General features: G+C 40.3%; 1 protein-coding gene across 1 annotated transcript in view; it reads left to right on the top strand.

Moving 5' to 3' along the window:
* grik5 (glutamate receptor, ionotropic, kainate 5) overlaps positions 1-14,411 on the top strand; it is an 85,453-nt gene that overhangs the window by 61,160 nt on the left and 9,882 nt on the right. Inside the window, exons 12-19 of the mRNA XM_087180303.1 lie at positions 1,173-1,277; positions 4,652-4,759; positions 7,582-7,785; positions 8,823-8,936; positions 9,532-9,641; positions 9,892-10,065; positions 12,158-12,323; positions 13,523-13,748. Coding sequence (XP_087036429.1) covers positions 1,173-1,277; positions 4,652-4,759; positions 7,582-7,785; positions 8,823-8,936; positions 9,532-9,641; positions 9,892-10,065; positions 12,158-12,323; positions 13,523-13,748 — 1,207 coding nt within the window. The remainder of the gene's footprint in view (positions 1-1,172; positions 1,278-4,651; positions 4,760-7,581; positions 7,786-8,822; positions 8,937-9,531; positions 9,642-9,891; positions 10,066-12,157; positions 12,324-13,522; positions 13,749-14,411) is intronic.

Raw genomic sequence — 14,411 nt, 5'->3', positions numbered from 1 at the left:
TATTTCTTTAAATGTCCACACAGGCAGAATACGCAGTGACTTGTAACTGTGGCTCCATGTGTTATCATGAAAATCAAGATGTTGCTTTTTTTTACACTATAGAAATACAACTAACAATTATTTTCATTACTGATTTCATTAAACTGCTGGTTATTTTTCAGAGAATCTATGTCTAAAAATTGTGAAAAATACTTGTTACCATTTCCCAAAAGCTTCTGATGACATCTTCAAATTAGATCTGAAGCAATTACTCGATTAATGGATAGTCGATTAACAGAAAATAACCACTATTTTGGTAATCAAGTAATCATTTGTCGGTTCCAGCCTCTAAAATATAGACAATACATAGACAAAATAATAATTGCTTAATCAAACTGAAATTTTTAACCTTACTGAAAATGATCTGACTTGTCTGACTAACAGCCAAAATATTTTCAATTTATAATCATAAAGGCTGAAATTCTCACATCTCAAACAGTTGTCACGAATCAGAATTGTTGTTGATTAGTTTTCCTTCAATTGATTTATTGATAAATTAAGACAGTTGCATTCTGTATCATCCTCATCTCACGTTGCATGTAACCTCTGTCTCTTGTTGTTCTTTGTCATCTTCCATCTCTGGTCGTCTGTGTGTTCCTCTCATCGACGACCTGTTGTCAAGGCAGCCCAAGCCCCATCTCTCATTGCCTCCGCCCCCACCGGCCCGACATCTGTCTTTGTTAGTCAACATCATGGTGTGCTCCATCTTCAGCACCGTGCTATTCATCATAGATCTCGCTAACTGTGCCGGCACCTGGGGTTTGGAGAGGCCGAGCCGAGCTGTGAGGTGCAGGTCTGAGTCTTATTAGGGAGCTGTTGACACTCTCTGCTGCTCTATCTGAGCCTCTCACTCAGTCACTCTCTCCCAGTTGATCTGAAACTGATCATCCCTGTCTGGTCCAGCCTCAGACACTTCCTCTGTCTCTCCTCCTCTTTCTTTCTCTTTGTCTTTTACTCTCTCTTTCTTCCTAATCACTGCTGATAGTATCTGTTTGAAGAAGAAGAATATTTTGTCTCATATAGAAGATTGCCTGTATTTATTTCTCCTACTCTCGTCATTGTTCCTTCCTGTTCTCTTCTTTTCCCTTCCTCTCTCATACTTCCTCACCTCACTCTGTCCGTCTGCCTGCCAGGTGGAGTACGATGGTCTGACAGGGCGTGTGGAGTTCAACAGCAAAGGTCAAAGGACCAACTACACCCTGCGGATCCTGGAGAAACACCGAGGAGGTCACAAAGAGGTCAGGAGTCATCTGTTATCATGCAGCAGCCAGGTCACATCACCCACAGGCTTTGGGGTAGTTATAGGTCACCTGTCTGATTTCACAATGCCAGGGGAGGCGTTTAACACTGAGGTCAGCCTCATCACAGACTCCCCTGATAGTAGCCAAATATCTTTACTTTGTGACGTTGGTTTGATGCGTTTCACCTGACGACACAGGAGTATAACCTGCAATCTGATGTGGGTCATGTAGTAGCTGCAAATATATGTTAACATTTTTGTTATCTAAAGGTTACTAGAATACATTGACTGTCTGCATAGTCCATCAATAGAATTTTAAATGCTAAGCTTTGGGCTGTAGTATTGATTGTTGCATTGTATGGCCCTGACTTTTTTTTTTTGTTGTTGTTTGGCCAGGGCCTTGTTTTTTAAGCCGCAGCTGGATGTTGACTTGATGTGTTCTGATCTGAAAAATAACATTTCATTTATGTTTGATTTATTGTCTTTTCATGGCTACAAATAGTGACATCAATTTGTAGAAATCAGTCTTTGTAACTGGCTCAGTACATGTAGACCCTACAGTGCATATCTGTTCATCCTATAGTAATTATTACATGGCGTCTTTATGGAGTTTATTTTATCTTTGTCTCGTATAAGGCTGGATTTGCCCCAGGCTTGGTTTTGATTTGTATTTGGAATTGGTCTTCACTTGAACGCAGCAAGATATTTCTCTCAGTATGCCTGCTCCTTTTTAGCAATGCCCTGCAGTTTCTCCATATTTTTATTGTACATATTTAGAGCTGAGTCTGAGGAGTAAGCCCCAGTCTAACAATCACTTGGGTTTGAATTGCATTTAAGGCAGGGAAATAAATCAATGTCATATACCGCCTTTTATTGTATTTGTATTGTGATAATATTTTTTATCACAATAAAATTATTTTTTTTATTTTTCATATCATGTTGTTGTTTTACAAAATCCTGTATTTGGATTGTTACAACAAAACCATAATTAAAAAATAACCAGTTCAAAGTCACCCTACTTAACGTGTGCTGAACAACAGCCGCTGTGGCTTTAAAGTTACAATTACAGAAAACATGTATTTGTAAATGCTAAAACAACACTCACTGAGCTCAATCAGGAACACCATACCAATACTGCCTTTGCTCTTTGTGGCATGGATTCCACCAGATGTTGGAAACTTCCCTTTGATATTCTGCTCTACGTTGACTGCATCACATCATTTATGCAGATTTGTCAGCTGCACATTCATGCTGCCAATCTCCTGTTCTACCACATCCCCAAGGTGTTAAGATCTGGTGACTGGTGAGGCCACTGAAGTTCACTGAAGTCATCTCATTGTCATGTTCATGAGACCAGTCTGAGATGGCTTTTGCTTTGTGACATGGCACACTGTCATGCACAAAGTAGCCATTAGAAGATAGTTAATTGTGGCCATTAAGGGCTGCACATGGTCGGCAACAATACTCTGATACGCTGTGGTGTTCAAATGATGATTGATTAGTGTTAAGGGGCCCAAAGTGTGCCAAGAAAACATTCCCCACACCATTACACCACCACCGCCACCAGCATGGACTGTTGACACAAGGCAGGTTGGATCTGTGTACTCATGCTGTTGATGCCAAATTCTGACCCTACCATCTGCTGCTTCAGCAGAAACCCAGATTCACTAGACCAGGCTACTTTTTCCAGTCTTCAACTGTCAAGTTATGGTTGTTATTTCTGTTCTTGGCTGACAGGAGTGGAACCTGGCATGGTCCTCTGCTGTTGTAGCTCATCCACCTCAAGGTTTAACGTTTTGTTCACTCTCTTCTCTGCTCACCACAGTTGTAAAGAGCGGTTATCTGAGTTACCATAGCCCTTCTGTCAGCTCCAATCAGTCTGGCCATTCTCCTCTGATCTCTCTCATCAACAAGGAGTTTCCATCTGCAGAACTGTCACTCACTGGACGTTTTCTGTCTTTCGCACAAGTCTGAGTAAAGACACTCCAGAGACATTATGTGTATCAAAATCTCAGGAGATCAGCAGTTTCAGAAACACTCAGACCAGCCCGTCTGGGACCAATTGAATTGAGCAACTGTTTTCTTCATTGCTTAAGACATTATTTTGTTCAAATAATCATATGTAATTTCTGGCTTCAGGAATTGTACCCCCCTTCTTCAAAGTTTTCGTTCAACACATAAATTCCCTTTCATTCATTCTCCTGGACCAGATCTTTCCTGTTAGTCTCTGTGTTTATTTCTTGATCTACCAGTTATAAGCCACAACACATTTGTAAAGGGTAGTTGGACAACGTGTTGAACCAAAATAAGATATTGGCAGACCCAGCCAACGAGGTATTTAGCACCATTTTGGTGCATTATTCTGTCATTGAAGGCCCCTCCAATGAGCATTAGATGGAAAGGTGAGGGAAGAGAGGGATCAAATACATTTCCCCTGCATTTCAGGATTAAATGAAGCATAAGTACACACATCACTGCAGATCCAGACTGAGGGACTGTGTGTGCAGTTCATTGACTGAAAGAAACACTGTCTCTTCACCTCCTTCCCTTAATGTCTTCTTGGGCTCTAATACAGGCCATCTGTACTACCAAACTTTATCTCAGTGTGAGAATTACATTGTGATGATTAACATTTTAACTCCTTCCACCTTTCTGTACAGCAGCACCCACTCTCTCACAGAAAAAAAAAGCCCACTCTTAAATGTCAGGCCAGGATAAAGAGTGTCATAGAAAAACTGTGATTCTGTCTGAGGAGTCGTTACCTCTCCTCTGACCTATTGAAAGATGTACAGTAATATCTTTCAAGGAAATGCCTCTGCAAGCTGCGGTTCCACCTATGCACACTACTTAGGTCATAATCACACATTTATATACCTAAGTGACTTTACTGTCTCCATAAAATAGAAATATGTGAGTTGTTTTTTGTGCAATTTAAGAAAGGTGTAAGCAAAGGAAAATAGACATGGCAATGAAGCTCCTTATCATGAATGCTTTTCATTACCGTTTTTGCAATCTTGTCCCAGCTCATTGCTCTGCTTGTAAACATCAGTTTTTTTTTTGTTTTTTTTTTTACAGTGGTGCATGGTGCTGCAGGTTCATCTATGGCTCCAGTGGGAACAATTAAATCAATCAATGTGTTCATACAGTATGTAACAATATGGATGCTAAAGCAAAGCATAAAATATTAAACATGCAAAGGCACTCTATGAAACAGATCAATAGGGTTAATGTACTCACTGCAATGCTTTTTATCTATAGATGGTGTTCAGCCTGCTGCAACAGTAAAACAGTTGCAGTGAAGTTGGAGCTTAACAGTACATTATTTATCCCACAATAGCCATTGATTTTCTCTCACTTTCTCTTCTCTGCTAGATCGGGATCTGGTACTCCAACAACACCCTGATAATGAATTCCACCAGTCTGGATATTAATGTCTCAGAGACGCTGGCAAACAAGACCCTCATTGTCACCACCATACTGGTAAGGTCGCACCTCCTTTTTGGACTGCCAAGCGAGTGAGGTCAGAGTTGTTTTTGTGTTGCTGTGCAGCCTGTGCCGCAGCTCATGCTGTGTTGTGATCTGTTTCTGCTAATTCTGCTGTCACTGTAGCTGTCATAGAAACTGACAGAGCACTGAAAGAGACGTGTTACTAAATTCAAACTGGCAAAATCCTGGTCCTCTGATAATGTCAAAATATGGGAAGTTGTCTCCTTCTGGTTTCCATATGAGTAATGTCATCTCAGAAAATCAATAAATCTCTTGCATGATGCTGCTCCATCATCTTCAGGTTGAATCGGATGTGTAAAAACAACCTGATACAGTAAATCCCATGCACCACAATATGCTATAATATATCATCACACTGACAATCCTTTTTCTTAAATAGGATAATCCTGTAGAACATTAACTAGAACAAAATGGTAGAACAAAAGAGATTTCTGTTGTGGCAAGCCTATATGTACATATTTTGCATTAACCAAGCTGTTTTGCCACCTTTTCCCGAGATAGGTTTACCCTTGATTGTGCACTGGGGGATTTCTAGACATATGATTCTAGCTTTGTGAAGAGATTCTTCCTTTGGCCCAATATATTTGGTGCACTCAGTGAAGAAGATTAAAATCAGAACAGAGCCTGTCTTCTCTTCGTACCCAGGTCTATTTCAGTGGCCAGACTGTGGTCACTGAGTCTTTTTTGCTCTTATCTACTTCTGCATTTTGCACCAGCCATTTTATGTCTTTTAAAGGAGCACTTCAGCAGTAGTACTGGACATCCATAACACCAGGGGTGTCTCACAAGAGGCAGATTACATAAACGGTCTAAATTGATTCTGCCAAGGCCAAGATATCCTATATTATGTTGGTCAAGCTCCAAAAAAGCTGAATTGTATGACTCCCATGATGCATCTCTGTATCGTCATTTTGTTACTATCTCACTGCCATATCTTTAAAACTCAATGTTACCAGTTTACAGGCTTTCCAGCACAACTGTTAACTGACTGACCAGTACACCCATCATGACTAGATGTCACTCCCTCCAGGAAATACACAACACTGTGGTTCTTTTGTCACTGATGGATTTACTTGTTTTAATTCAGTCAGCCTAACCGTCATCAAATCCGCCGTCGAACTGTTCAAATACATGACAATATCCACAGTAAGCACAAATTTCCTATCACACACAGAAACCTAACCATGAACGACGAAAATAAACGCACCTTGCAGGCTGCACACAACCAAGAGTGTATGAGTCCACTTGAACAAACATAATATTAAACGCTTAAGCAGCAACAACTAAATGTGTCCCTGCGCAACATAGAGTGTAAATGTACTACTTCATTCCTGTGTAGTGTGAATACAAAACAAATTGATTTTCATGAAAATAAATCATATAGATAGTATATGTAAGAAAGTGGTTGCAGCTCCTTTTCAGATTTTGTTCAGAGTTTGTCTATACAATGTTTGATTCCCAAAATGAAGTCCTTTGACAGACCTGGGAAGCCGTGTTTAGGCATTAATGTCTTGAAATTTGTTAGTCTTCGCATCAACAAACTTTGTAGGATGGAAGACTATCATGTTTTCTGTATGTAGAAACCATTACAACATTACAACCCTGTAATGCAGAGCATTTTATTTGTGTAAAGCCCTAGATTTGGAAGAAAGTGCAAAATCTCTAATTGAGAGTGACCACTCTCCCACTAATGGACATATAGATATTAAGAATAAAGCAAGGCATGGTAGCCTTTTACGGTCATTGTCATCGGCCCAAAATGGTGTGTGGGGTAGCTAGTAGGAACATAAAAATGTACATGGAAACAGCTTAATGTGTTGTCATTTAGTGTACAAAGTGTCTTACCATGTTCCCTTCACAGATAAATACAAGTATAAATAAGACATTATTTTACCTCTAGGAAAAAAAAACATGAAGTGGGGGCTCCCCTTATTATCTCTACTTATGTGTGTCTCAGCCTCTAAAATATTGATTAGAGTAAAGAAATAAAAGTTTTCTGTGGGCTCATTTTATTATAGGTCATTAATGCAAGCTATATTCTTTACTATCAGGGCCTCCATTACAGAAAAAGGCATTAACCCTGATAGATGCTGTATTCAGTGAAGTGGTTGCATTTTATATTCCATATTTAAAAATAAAGAAAAAACGAACTTCAACTTTATTGAAAATGATATGCAAAGTAGCAAATTGTGTACTAGAGATTACACAATGAAAACAATTATCTTTTAACAATATAACTTGAAAAACAGGACTGCATTGGGTACATTCCTGGTGTTTTCTTGATAACATGTAAGGGCATATACTGTTGATTTCACTGTGTGGACATGTTTTAATGTGTATCAGTACAATTTCTATATATATACATATTTCTAACATGCACACTGTAAAATTACATGTATAAACACATCAAACCTTTTATGTGCAAACACACAGATACTCCCACTGGAGCTTGAGGGGGCCATTTCGGATACCCCTTATTCCTCCTTATACCAGATTTTATCAAAATATTTCCCTGTATTCAGAAACTGTGCCTTAAAAATAGCCACTAAAACATCCGTAATTTTGTGATGTCACAACTATATAGTCTGTGCACAGACCAACCTTTTCTCTGCAATCAGAGATACAAAATGCACTGTTCTTGCTAGAGCTCGAGAGAGAAGCATGAGAGAGAAGATGGGGAAACTATATTGAGATGTGTAAAATATAGGCTCTTTTAAATTTCTGTTAATAATCTGTGCTTGAACTGAATATTCATAGTTTTGGATTGAGTCTCCTTATGTGTCCCCCATGTTCAGGAGAACCCATATGTGATGCGTAAGGACAACTACCAGGAATTCCAGGGTAACGACCAGTATGAGGGCTTCTGCGTCGACATGCTTAGGGAGCTGGCAGACATCTTGAAATTCTCCTTCAAAATCAAGCTGGTGGATGATGGGCTGTATGGGGCTCCAGAGCCCAATGGCTCTTGGACTGGCATGGTTGGAGAGCTAATCAACAGGGTGAGTATTTTCCATCTCCCTGTCTCTCCATCTCTCTGTCTCTCTGTCTCACACACATACCAGAAACAGAGAAATATTCTCAAATTTTCTAACCAGTGTCTCTACAAACAGAAACTTAAACCACACACACACACACACACACACACGCACACACACACACACACACACACACACACACACACACACACACACACACACACACACACACACACACACACACTGATGTACGCAGAAAACCCACCCACACACACACATTCGTGCTGTAGCCCCAAACCACAACTCTGCTGTAACTTCCCATGTTTCAAATTGCCCTCAGAGGGGACTAAGACTCTTATCTAGGACAAAAGCTGACTTGATAATTCCCCAAAAGAGAGTGGTAGCATTGCCTAAAATTGTCTGCACCATCTTTCCTCACAGTAAACCATCCCTATCCCAGCCTGTCCCCCCCCTTCCTCCCCATGTCCAGGCCTATTGCGCCTCTGACAGACACTCTGGTTGAAGCAGGCTAATGAGAGTCCCTCTCTGCTTAATTACCATACGGTACACTTCAATTACCAGACTGTGGTCCCTGTGTGGGGCCAGCCACACTGGTGCTCCCCCAGCTTTCCACGCTTTCTCTCCCTCCCTGCCCTCCCCACTGCCTGATCACTCAGCTCTAATTAGCGGCCCATGTTCGTCAATTAGCTTTTAATGGAAGAGATGGAGGGGAGGCAGAGCGACCAGAGACCTGCAAGGTTTTATACAGGTGGAAAGACCATCCACCCAGTGCTTACTTGCAATTAGCCTCATTTGGACGTGAATAATGTGTGTGTACCAGAGGGAAAGAGACAGAGTACACGTCTGTATGTGCGTAGTCAAACTTTTCATGTTTCATTCGGTAAAACAATTTATTTTTTTTTTTTTACAAAAAGAACTGTTATGTACCCAATCCAGCATCAAGAGTCCTGACCACTGGTGGTTCTTCTCCACTACCTTTCTTTCTCTTTGCCCCCTCCATTATCTATCCATCTGCCTTCCTATCTTTGTCAATCTTACAGAAAGCAGACCTGGCCGTGGCGGGCTTCACCATCACGTCGGAGAGAGAGAAAGTTATCGACTTCTCTAAGCCGTTCATGACCCTGGGGATCAGCATCTTGTACAGAGTTCAGCTGGTGAGGCTGTTATCTAGGGCTGTAGGGCGCCCGCTGGGTGATACTCACTACAGATCTTGTATTGGATTTAATTTTCTTTTGTTTGGACTGCTTTTAACACGGCCCTACAGAAGAACGATAGGCTACACTTGTTAGATGAAGCTTAAGGAATCAGACTGCTTACTGCATAAGAGTTGATCTCATCTTTTGAAGCTGAGGATTGTTCTTGTGTAGTCTGCTGCATGCTGCATTCACTGTGTCCACTGTGAAATTTATAGGTGTAATTTAAATTTCTCAATAAGTCAGTGCTCTGTAACTGGGTAACTGTGGCAGCTTTACATTGCTAATGAGGTTTTGGGTCAAAGCCAAGTATGCTTCAGCATTAGGCATTGTGAAACAGAGCGTTTATGGATTGTAGCATTAGCGTATCAAAGCACTGCAGACTTACAGTGATTGTGCAGTGAAAGACACTGCCCTCCTGTGGTGCAAAAGGGACATTTACTGACTACTAAGACATGACACTTTTTCTAACACAGTGTACCTTCCTTTCTGTCTGTCACTGTCTGTCTCTGTTTCTTTATCGTCCTACTCCTTCTCTTCTTTTTCTTTGCACCAGGGTCGGAAGCCAGGTTACTTCTCCTTTCTCGATCCCTTCTCTCCTGCTGTCTGGCTCTTCATGCTGCTCGCCTACCTGGCTGTCAGCTGTGTGCTCTTCCTGGCTGCAAGGTCAATACATTACATCACACACTGTACTGATAATCTGCAGCTCACATCTGTGCTCTATCACCATTTATCTTGTTAAACACGGGTTGCCTGTCACATATCGGAATTTTTTACCTTATACGACCTCCCGCAGACAGTTTGACAGGGAATCGAATGACTGATTGATGGGGACTTGAATGATATGACAGAAGTACATTACTATACTTTAGTTTGACCTCAAGGTCGTTCCACTGTACCCTTGTTTTCCCACCAGGCTGAGCCCCTACGAGTGGTACAACCCTCACCCGTGTCTGCGAGAGCGCAGGGACATGCTGGAGAACCAGTACACCCTGGGAAACAGCCTGTGGTTCCCTGTTGGAGGCTTCATGCAGCAGGGATCAGAGATAATGCCCAGAGCCCTGTCTACCAGATGTGTTAGTGGGGTGTGGTAAGTCACAGAATAGCTGAGTGTATTTGTGTGCTGGACAGTTTAAAGCTCCTCTCCACTCAAAAATGTGTCTGGCTTATTGTTACTTCACTTGGATGTTTCATCTTCACTTAGCAGAACAACTTATGTTTGACACTAGAAAGCTGTTTTCACATTCACATGCGAAAAGGGGAAGGTTCTGTGCTCATCTTAAATCTAGGTAAAGACAAGTACAGGCCTGATTTGTGATGTTACATCTGGTTTAGAAGCTGGTATTAGTCCAATATGCATCCTCACACCATGCAATGTGGAAATGTGGAAGCCTCCAGCGCACATTCACTGGAGGATGGACCTTTCAGTAAAACCGGAGAGATGGAGAGATCAAGAAATAAAGAAATATTAGCATATTCATAGATTCTGTGTTTAACTAGTTTATTAAAATCTTTAATAGAAAACTTTGTCAGACACAAATTATTATTGAGAGAAAAGTATTTTTATATATCACCAAACATTTCTGCAGGGGACCTTTAAATTTGACTGACTAATGTTAAATGCTGCTTTATGAGGTTTTATTTAATATAAATTTTGGCATAATAATAATGATGTAAACAAAAAGAGAAAAAAAGAAATGCTGAATGCTGGAAACAGTTACGTTAAAATATTAATACAAAAATAATAAAACTGTAATAAAATAAAGTAAAAACGCCATAAAACGATAAAAGGGCTTGTAGACAATAAAATTACAGGCAATAAATACAGATTGCGCCACATTTGCAAAAAGCTTCTTCCCCTTCAGACATGTGCTTTAAAGTAAATGGGCTACCTCATTTCTTAATCAAAAACCTGCATTTTTCCTTAAGCTTGCTTCTTTAGTACATCTGCTGTGTAAGATAATGACATTTACTTTTTGTGTTTTAGGCATATAGCTGACACATAGCTCATAAGTTTCAGTGTCCAACCAGCAGCTCTTCATGCAAACAATGAAAAATGCAAAGCTCACAGAAATACTAGCCTGATGATATTCCTGTGGCAACGGAGTGACTGTGAAAGAGACATGTGCTGAGAAAGAAATAATAATCGCTAAGAGCAAAGGAGATAAAGGGTAGAGGAAGACAGGAAGAGCAAATTACACTGAGTTGAGCAAGATATGGAATAGGGGTTATTATTAAGTGTAGTGAGTACATGATGTTCTTCTCTAGGAAAGTTTTTAGACATGCAGCAAAGGTCATAAGAGACTCCCTCCCTCATGGTTGTAGGTGTAGAGTATTATCTTTGGTGTTGTGACGATATTTATGGTGAGATGATATAAATTTGAGAATTTTAGAGATTTCTCTGTACTGTTTATAATGAGGTATTTATTCCTTTAACATTTCTTGGTCTGTTAGGTCATTGTAGCCATTGTTGCAAATCAATGAGCAAAGCTGATTCATGGAGATACTGGATTTTTGCATGATTTTTGCATCAATGTGTTAAAATATCTTGATGTGTCTGGCATTTCATTTGCATGAACTAAAAACAAATATTTGAATATAACAACAACAACTTCTTGAACAATTTCTTATTTTATACATAAACAGCGTCTCAGTGGTCACGAGCCTCGAGTACAGCACTTTGCAAAATTTTAGTAATTATGTCATGAATAGGTTTTATATATATGCTGTGACCACCCTTTACCTTTCTCACTCGTCTACAGTTTTTCAAGGTTCTCGGCAGGTAGGTTGTCCCACTGGAGAATTTAGACTGTCTCAGTGTCTTCTGTCTCTTCATGTAATCCCAGACTGACTCCATGATGTTGAGATCAGGCCTCTGTGGGGGCCAGACCATCTGTTGTAGTACTCTTTGTTCTTCTTGTCACTGAAGAAAGTTCTTTATGACTGTGGCTGTATGTCTCGGCTCCTCGTCAAGCTGCAAAATAAATAAGGAACTGATCAGATGCCCCCCTGATGGTATTCCATGATAAATAAGAATCCAAATGTCCAAAGTGCCTAAAGCTTTTGCGCAGTACTGTATATTGATATTATGTTGAAAATGATATAGATATAGATCATTATCCATATCGTCCATCCCTGCTTACCCTTTTCACTTTTTTCCTTCCTGTGTCTCCTCCTCATAGGTGGGCGTTCACCCTGATCATCATCTCCTCCTACACGGCCAACCTGGCGGCCTTTCTGACCGTCCAGAGGATGGAGGTTCCCATCGAGTCCCCGGACGACTTGGCTGACCAGACCAACATCGAGTATGGCACCATCCATGGAGGGAGCACCATGACCTTCTTCATGGTACGACGCACTGCATATAAAGCTCTGATTTGTGTGTGTGTTTGGAATTTTTGAATGGTTATATGTTTGTGTGTGTAGATGTTAAACCATGCTGTCTGTGATGGCAGTTGGATTTACTCTACAGTCTGACAAATTCCTGAAACTCCTTTATAGCAACCGTATATATATATATATATATATTTTTTTTTTATAAAGTTTTTGTGTTTGTGTGATTTAGTCTTTATTTCTGGTTTTCCTCATATTTGCTACTATATTTCTGAGTTCCTCTATTGTTTTCTTTATGGCTGTTTGTGTTTGTGTTAAGAGGCTGACTGCCTGTGTTTGCTTATGAGAGCGCTTCCGGCATCTGTGTTGGCATCTGTGTTTGTCATAGAGCGCGTGCACTCGTGTGTGTGTGTGTGTGTGTGTGTGTGTGTGTGTGTGTGTGTGTGTGTGTTTTGTCTTTGTGTGTAGGTGTGTTTGCGTGTGGGAGGGTATGTAGGTGAGTGTTTAAAAAAAAAATGTATTTGTTGATTTGCGTGCATGTATGGGAAATGGCTACATGCCAATTTGTGAGTGTGTGTGTGTGTGTTTTGCATTCTCCTGGTGAGTGGTCTATGTTTGCCTACATAAGCCAGTTTCATTGCTACAGTACATTACCCCACTCAATGCCTAATCCACACACACCCACACACACACACACACACACACATACAATACGCACAGATGCCACCCTCCTTAAGCACAATGCACAGAGATACAACATGTAATTGTACACTTGAAACCCTTAATCCTGTTTTAGAGCTTGCCATGTTTTGCTAAGTGCCGAACCACCTCCTGTGTGTTGATTTACCTCCATCTGTATAAAAGGTGATGCATCAGCTATGCCATAAGCGAGTAATCTGTTGCCTTGATTCACCTCGCTTTTTTTTTCTCTCTCCTCTCCTTTCCTGTCTCCTTTTTCCCTGTATTTGCCATTGATGTTTTACTCTGCTTGTCATTATTCACACTGGATTTTCTGATCTACATGTATTTCCCTCCCCTCTTTATCTAGAATGCATCTCTCTCTCTCTCGCTCTCTCTTTTTTCCATGTTTTCCTTTTTAAAAAAAAAAAAATGTTTCCTGCTTCAGAGACAGATGCTAGGACATGTCGGGAGGCTCATGCAGTCAAATGTAGTCAGTGTTGAATTTCCATTGTTGTCTTCTCATTCCTCTGCAGAACTCTCGTTACCAGACTTACCAGCGGATGTGGAACTACATGAACTCTAAGCAGCCCAGTGTATTTGTGAAAAGCACAGAGGAAGGCATTGCCCGTGTGCTCAACTCCAAGTATGCCTTCCTGATGGAGAGCACCATGAATGAATACCACCGCGGCCTCAACTGTAATCTCACACAGATAGGAGGCCTGCTGGACACCAAGGGCTACGGCATTGGCATGCCACTGGGTAACAATACTAATTTATCTTTTTTCAAACAAAACATACATTAGAAATTTCTGTAAAGTGTTTACTTTTTTTCTTTTAACTATATTTAATAATGTAATAATAAGAAATATACAGTATGTACATACGTATATATGTATATACATACACTATGCTCTTACATTTGAAGAGTTACTATGATTTTTAATACATTTTGAGTTGCTACTATGTTTTACTAACAACTTAAAGACTGAAACAAATAATAAAAACACCAACAAAAAGGAAAAGAGACAAGTGCATACAGTTAAAAATATGATAATGAGTGTACAGGTCTTTGAGAAGGCCTGTGAAAAGGTGTTGAAGAGACTTAAAAATCAATATTGATTTAATCGGGGTAATTTTTTTAAGCAGGACATTGCACAGCATTCAGGCCACGATGAAAAACACTCAATCACCTTTTGTCCTTTTGTCTTTACTGACTCGCTTGAAGGTCTCAGGCTGGGATTGGTCTAATCAGGGGTTCAAAGGTCACAGAAGGCCACAAATATAGCTGGCATGCCTTTCATTAGACCTATGATTTATCAATAAAGGTCTGAAGTTGAACTTGACAAACAGCAACCACTGTTAGGAAACCACAAGGAGTGGCACACTGATTCTTTTTTCTTCCAAACACTGCTGCAGTATTTT

This window comes from Seriola lalandi, unplaced genomic scaffold, assembly GCF_002814215.2.
Source record: "Seriola lalandi dorsalis isolate HSWRI2012SDOR001 ecotype SW California unplaced genomic scaffold, Sedor1 jcf7180002054900, whole genome shotgun sequence".
Classification (NCBI taxonomy): Eukaryota; Metazoa; Chordata; class Actinopteri; order Carangiformes; family Carangidae; genus Seriola; species Seriola lalandi.
The sequence above is the reverse complement of the archived record's forward strand: the minus strand, read 5'-3'. Positions and strand labels throughout refer to the sequence as shown.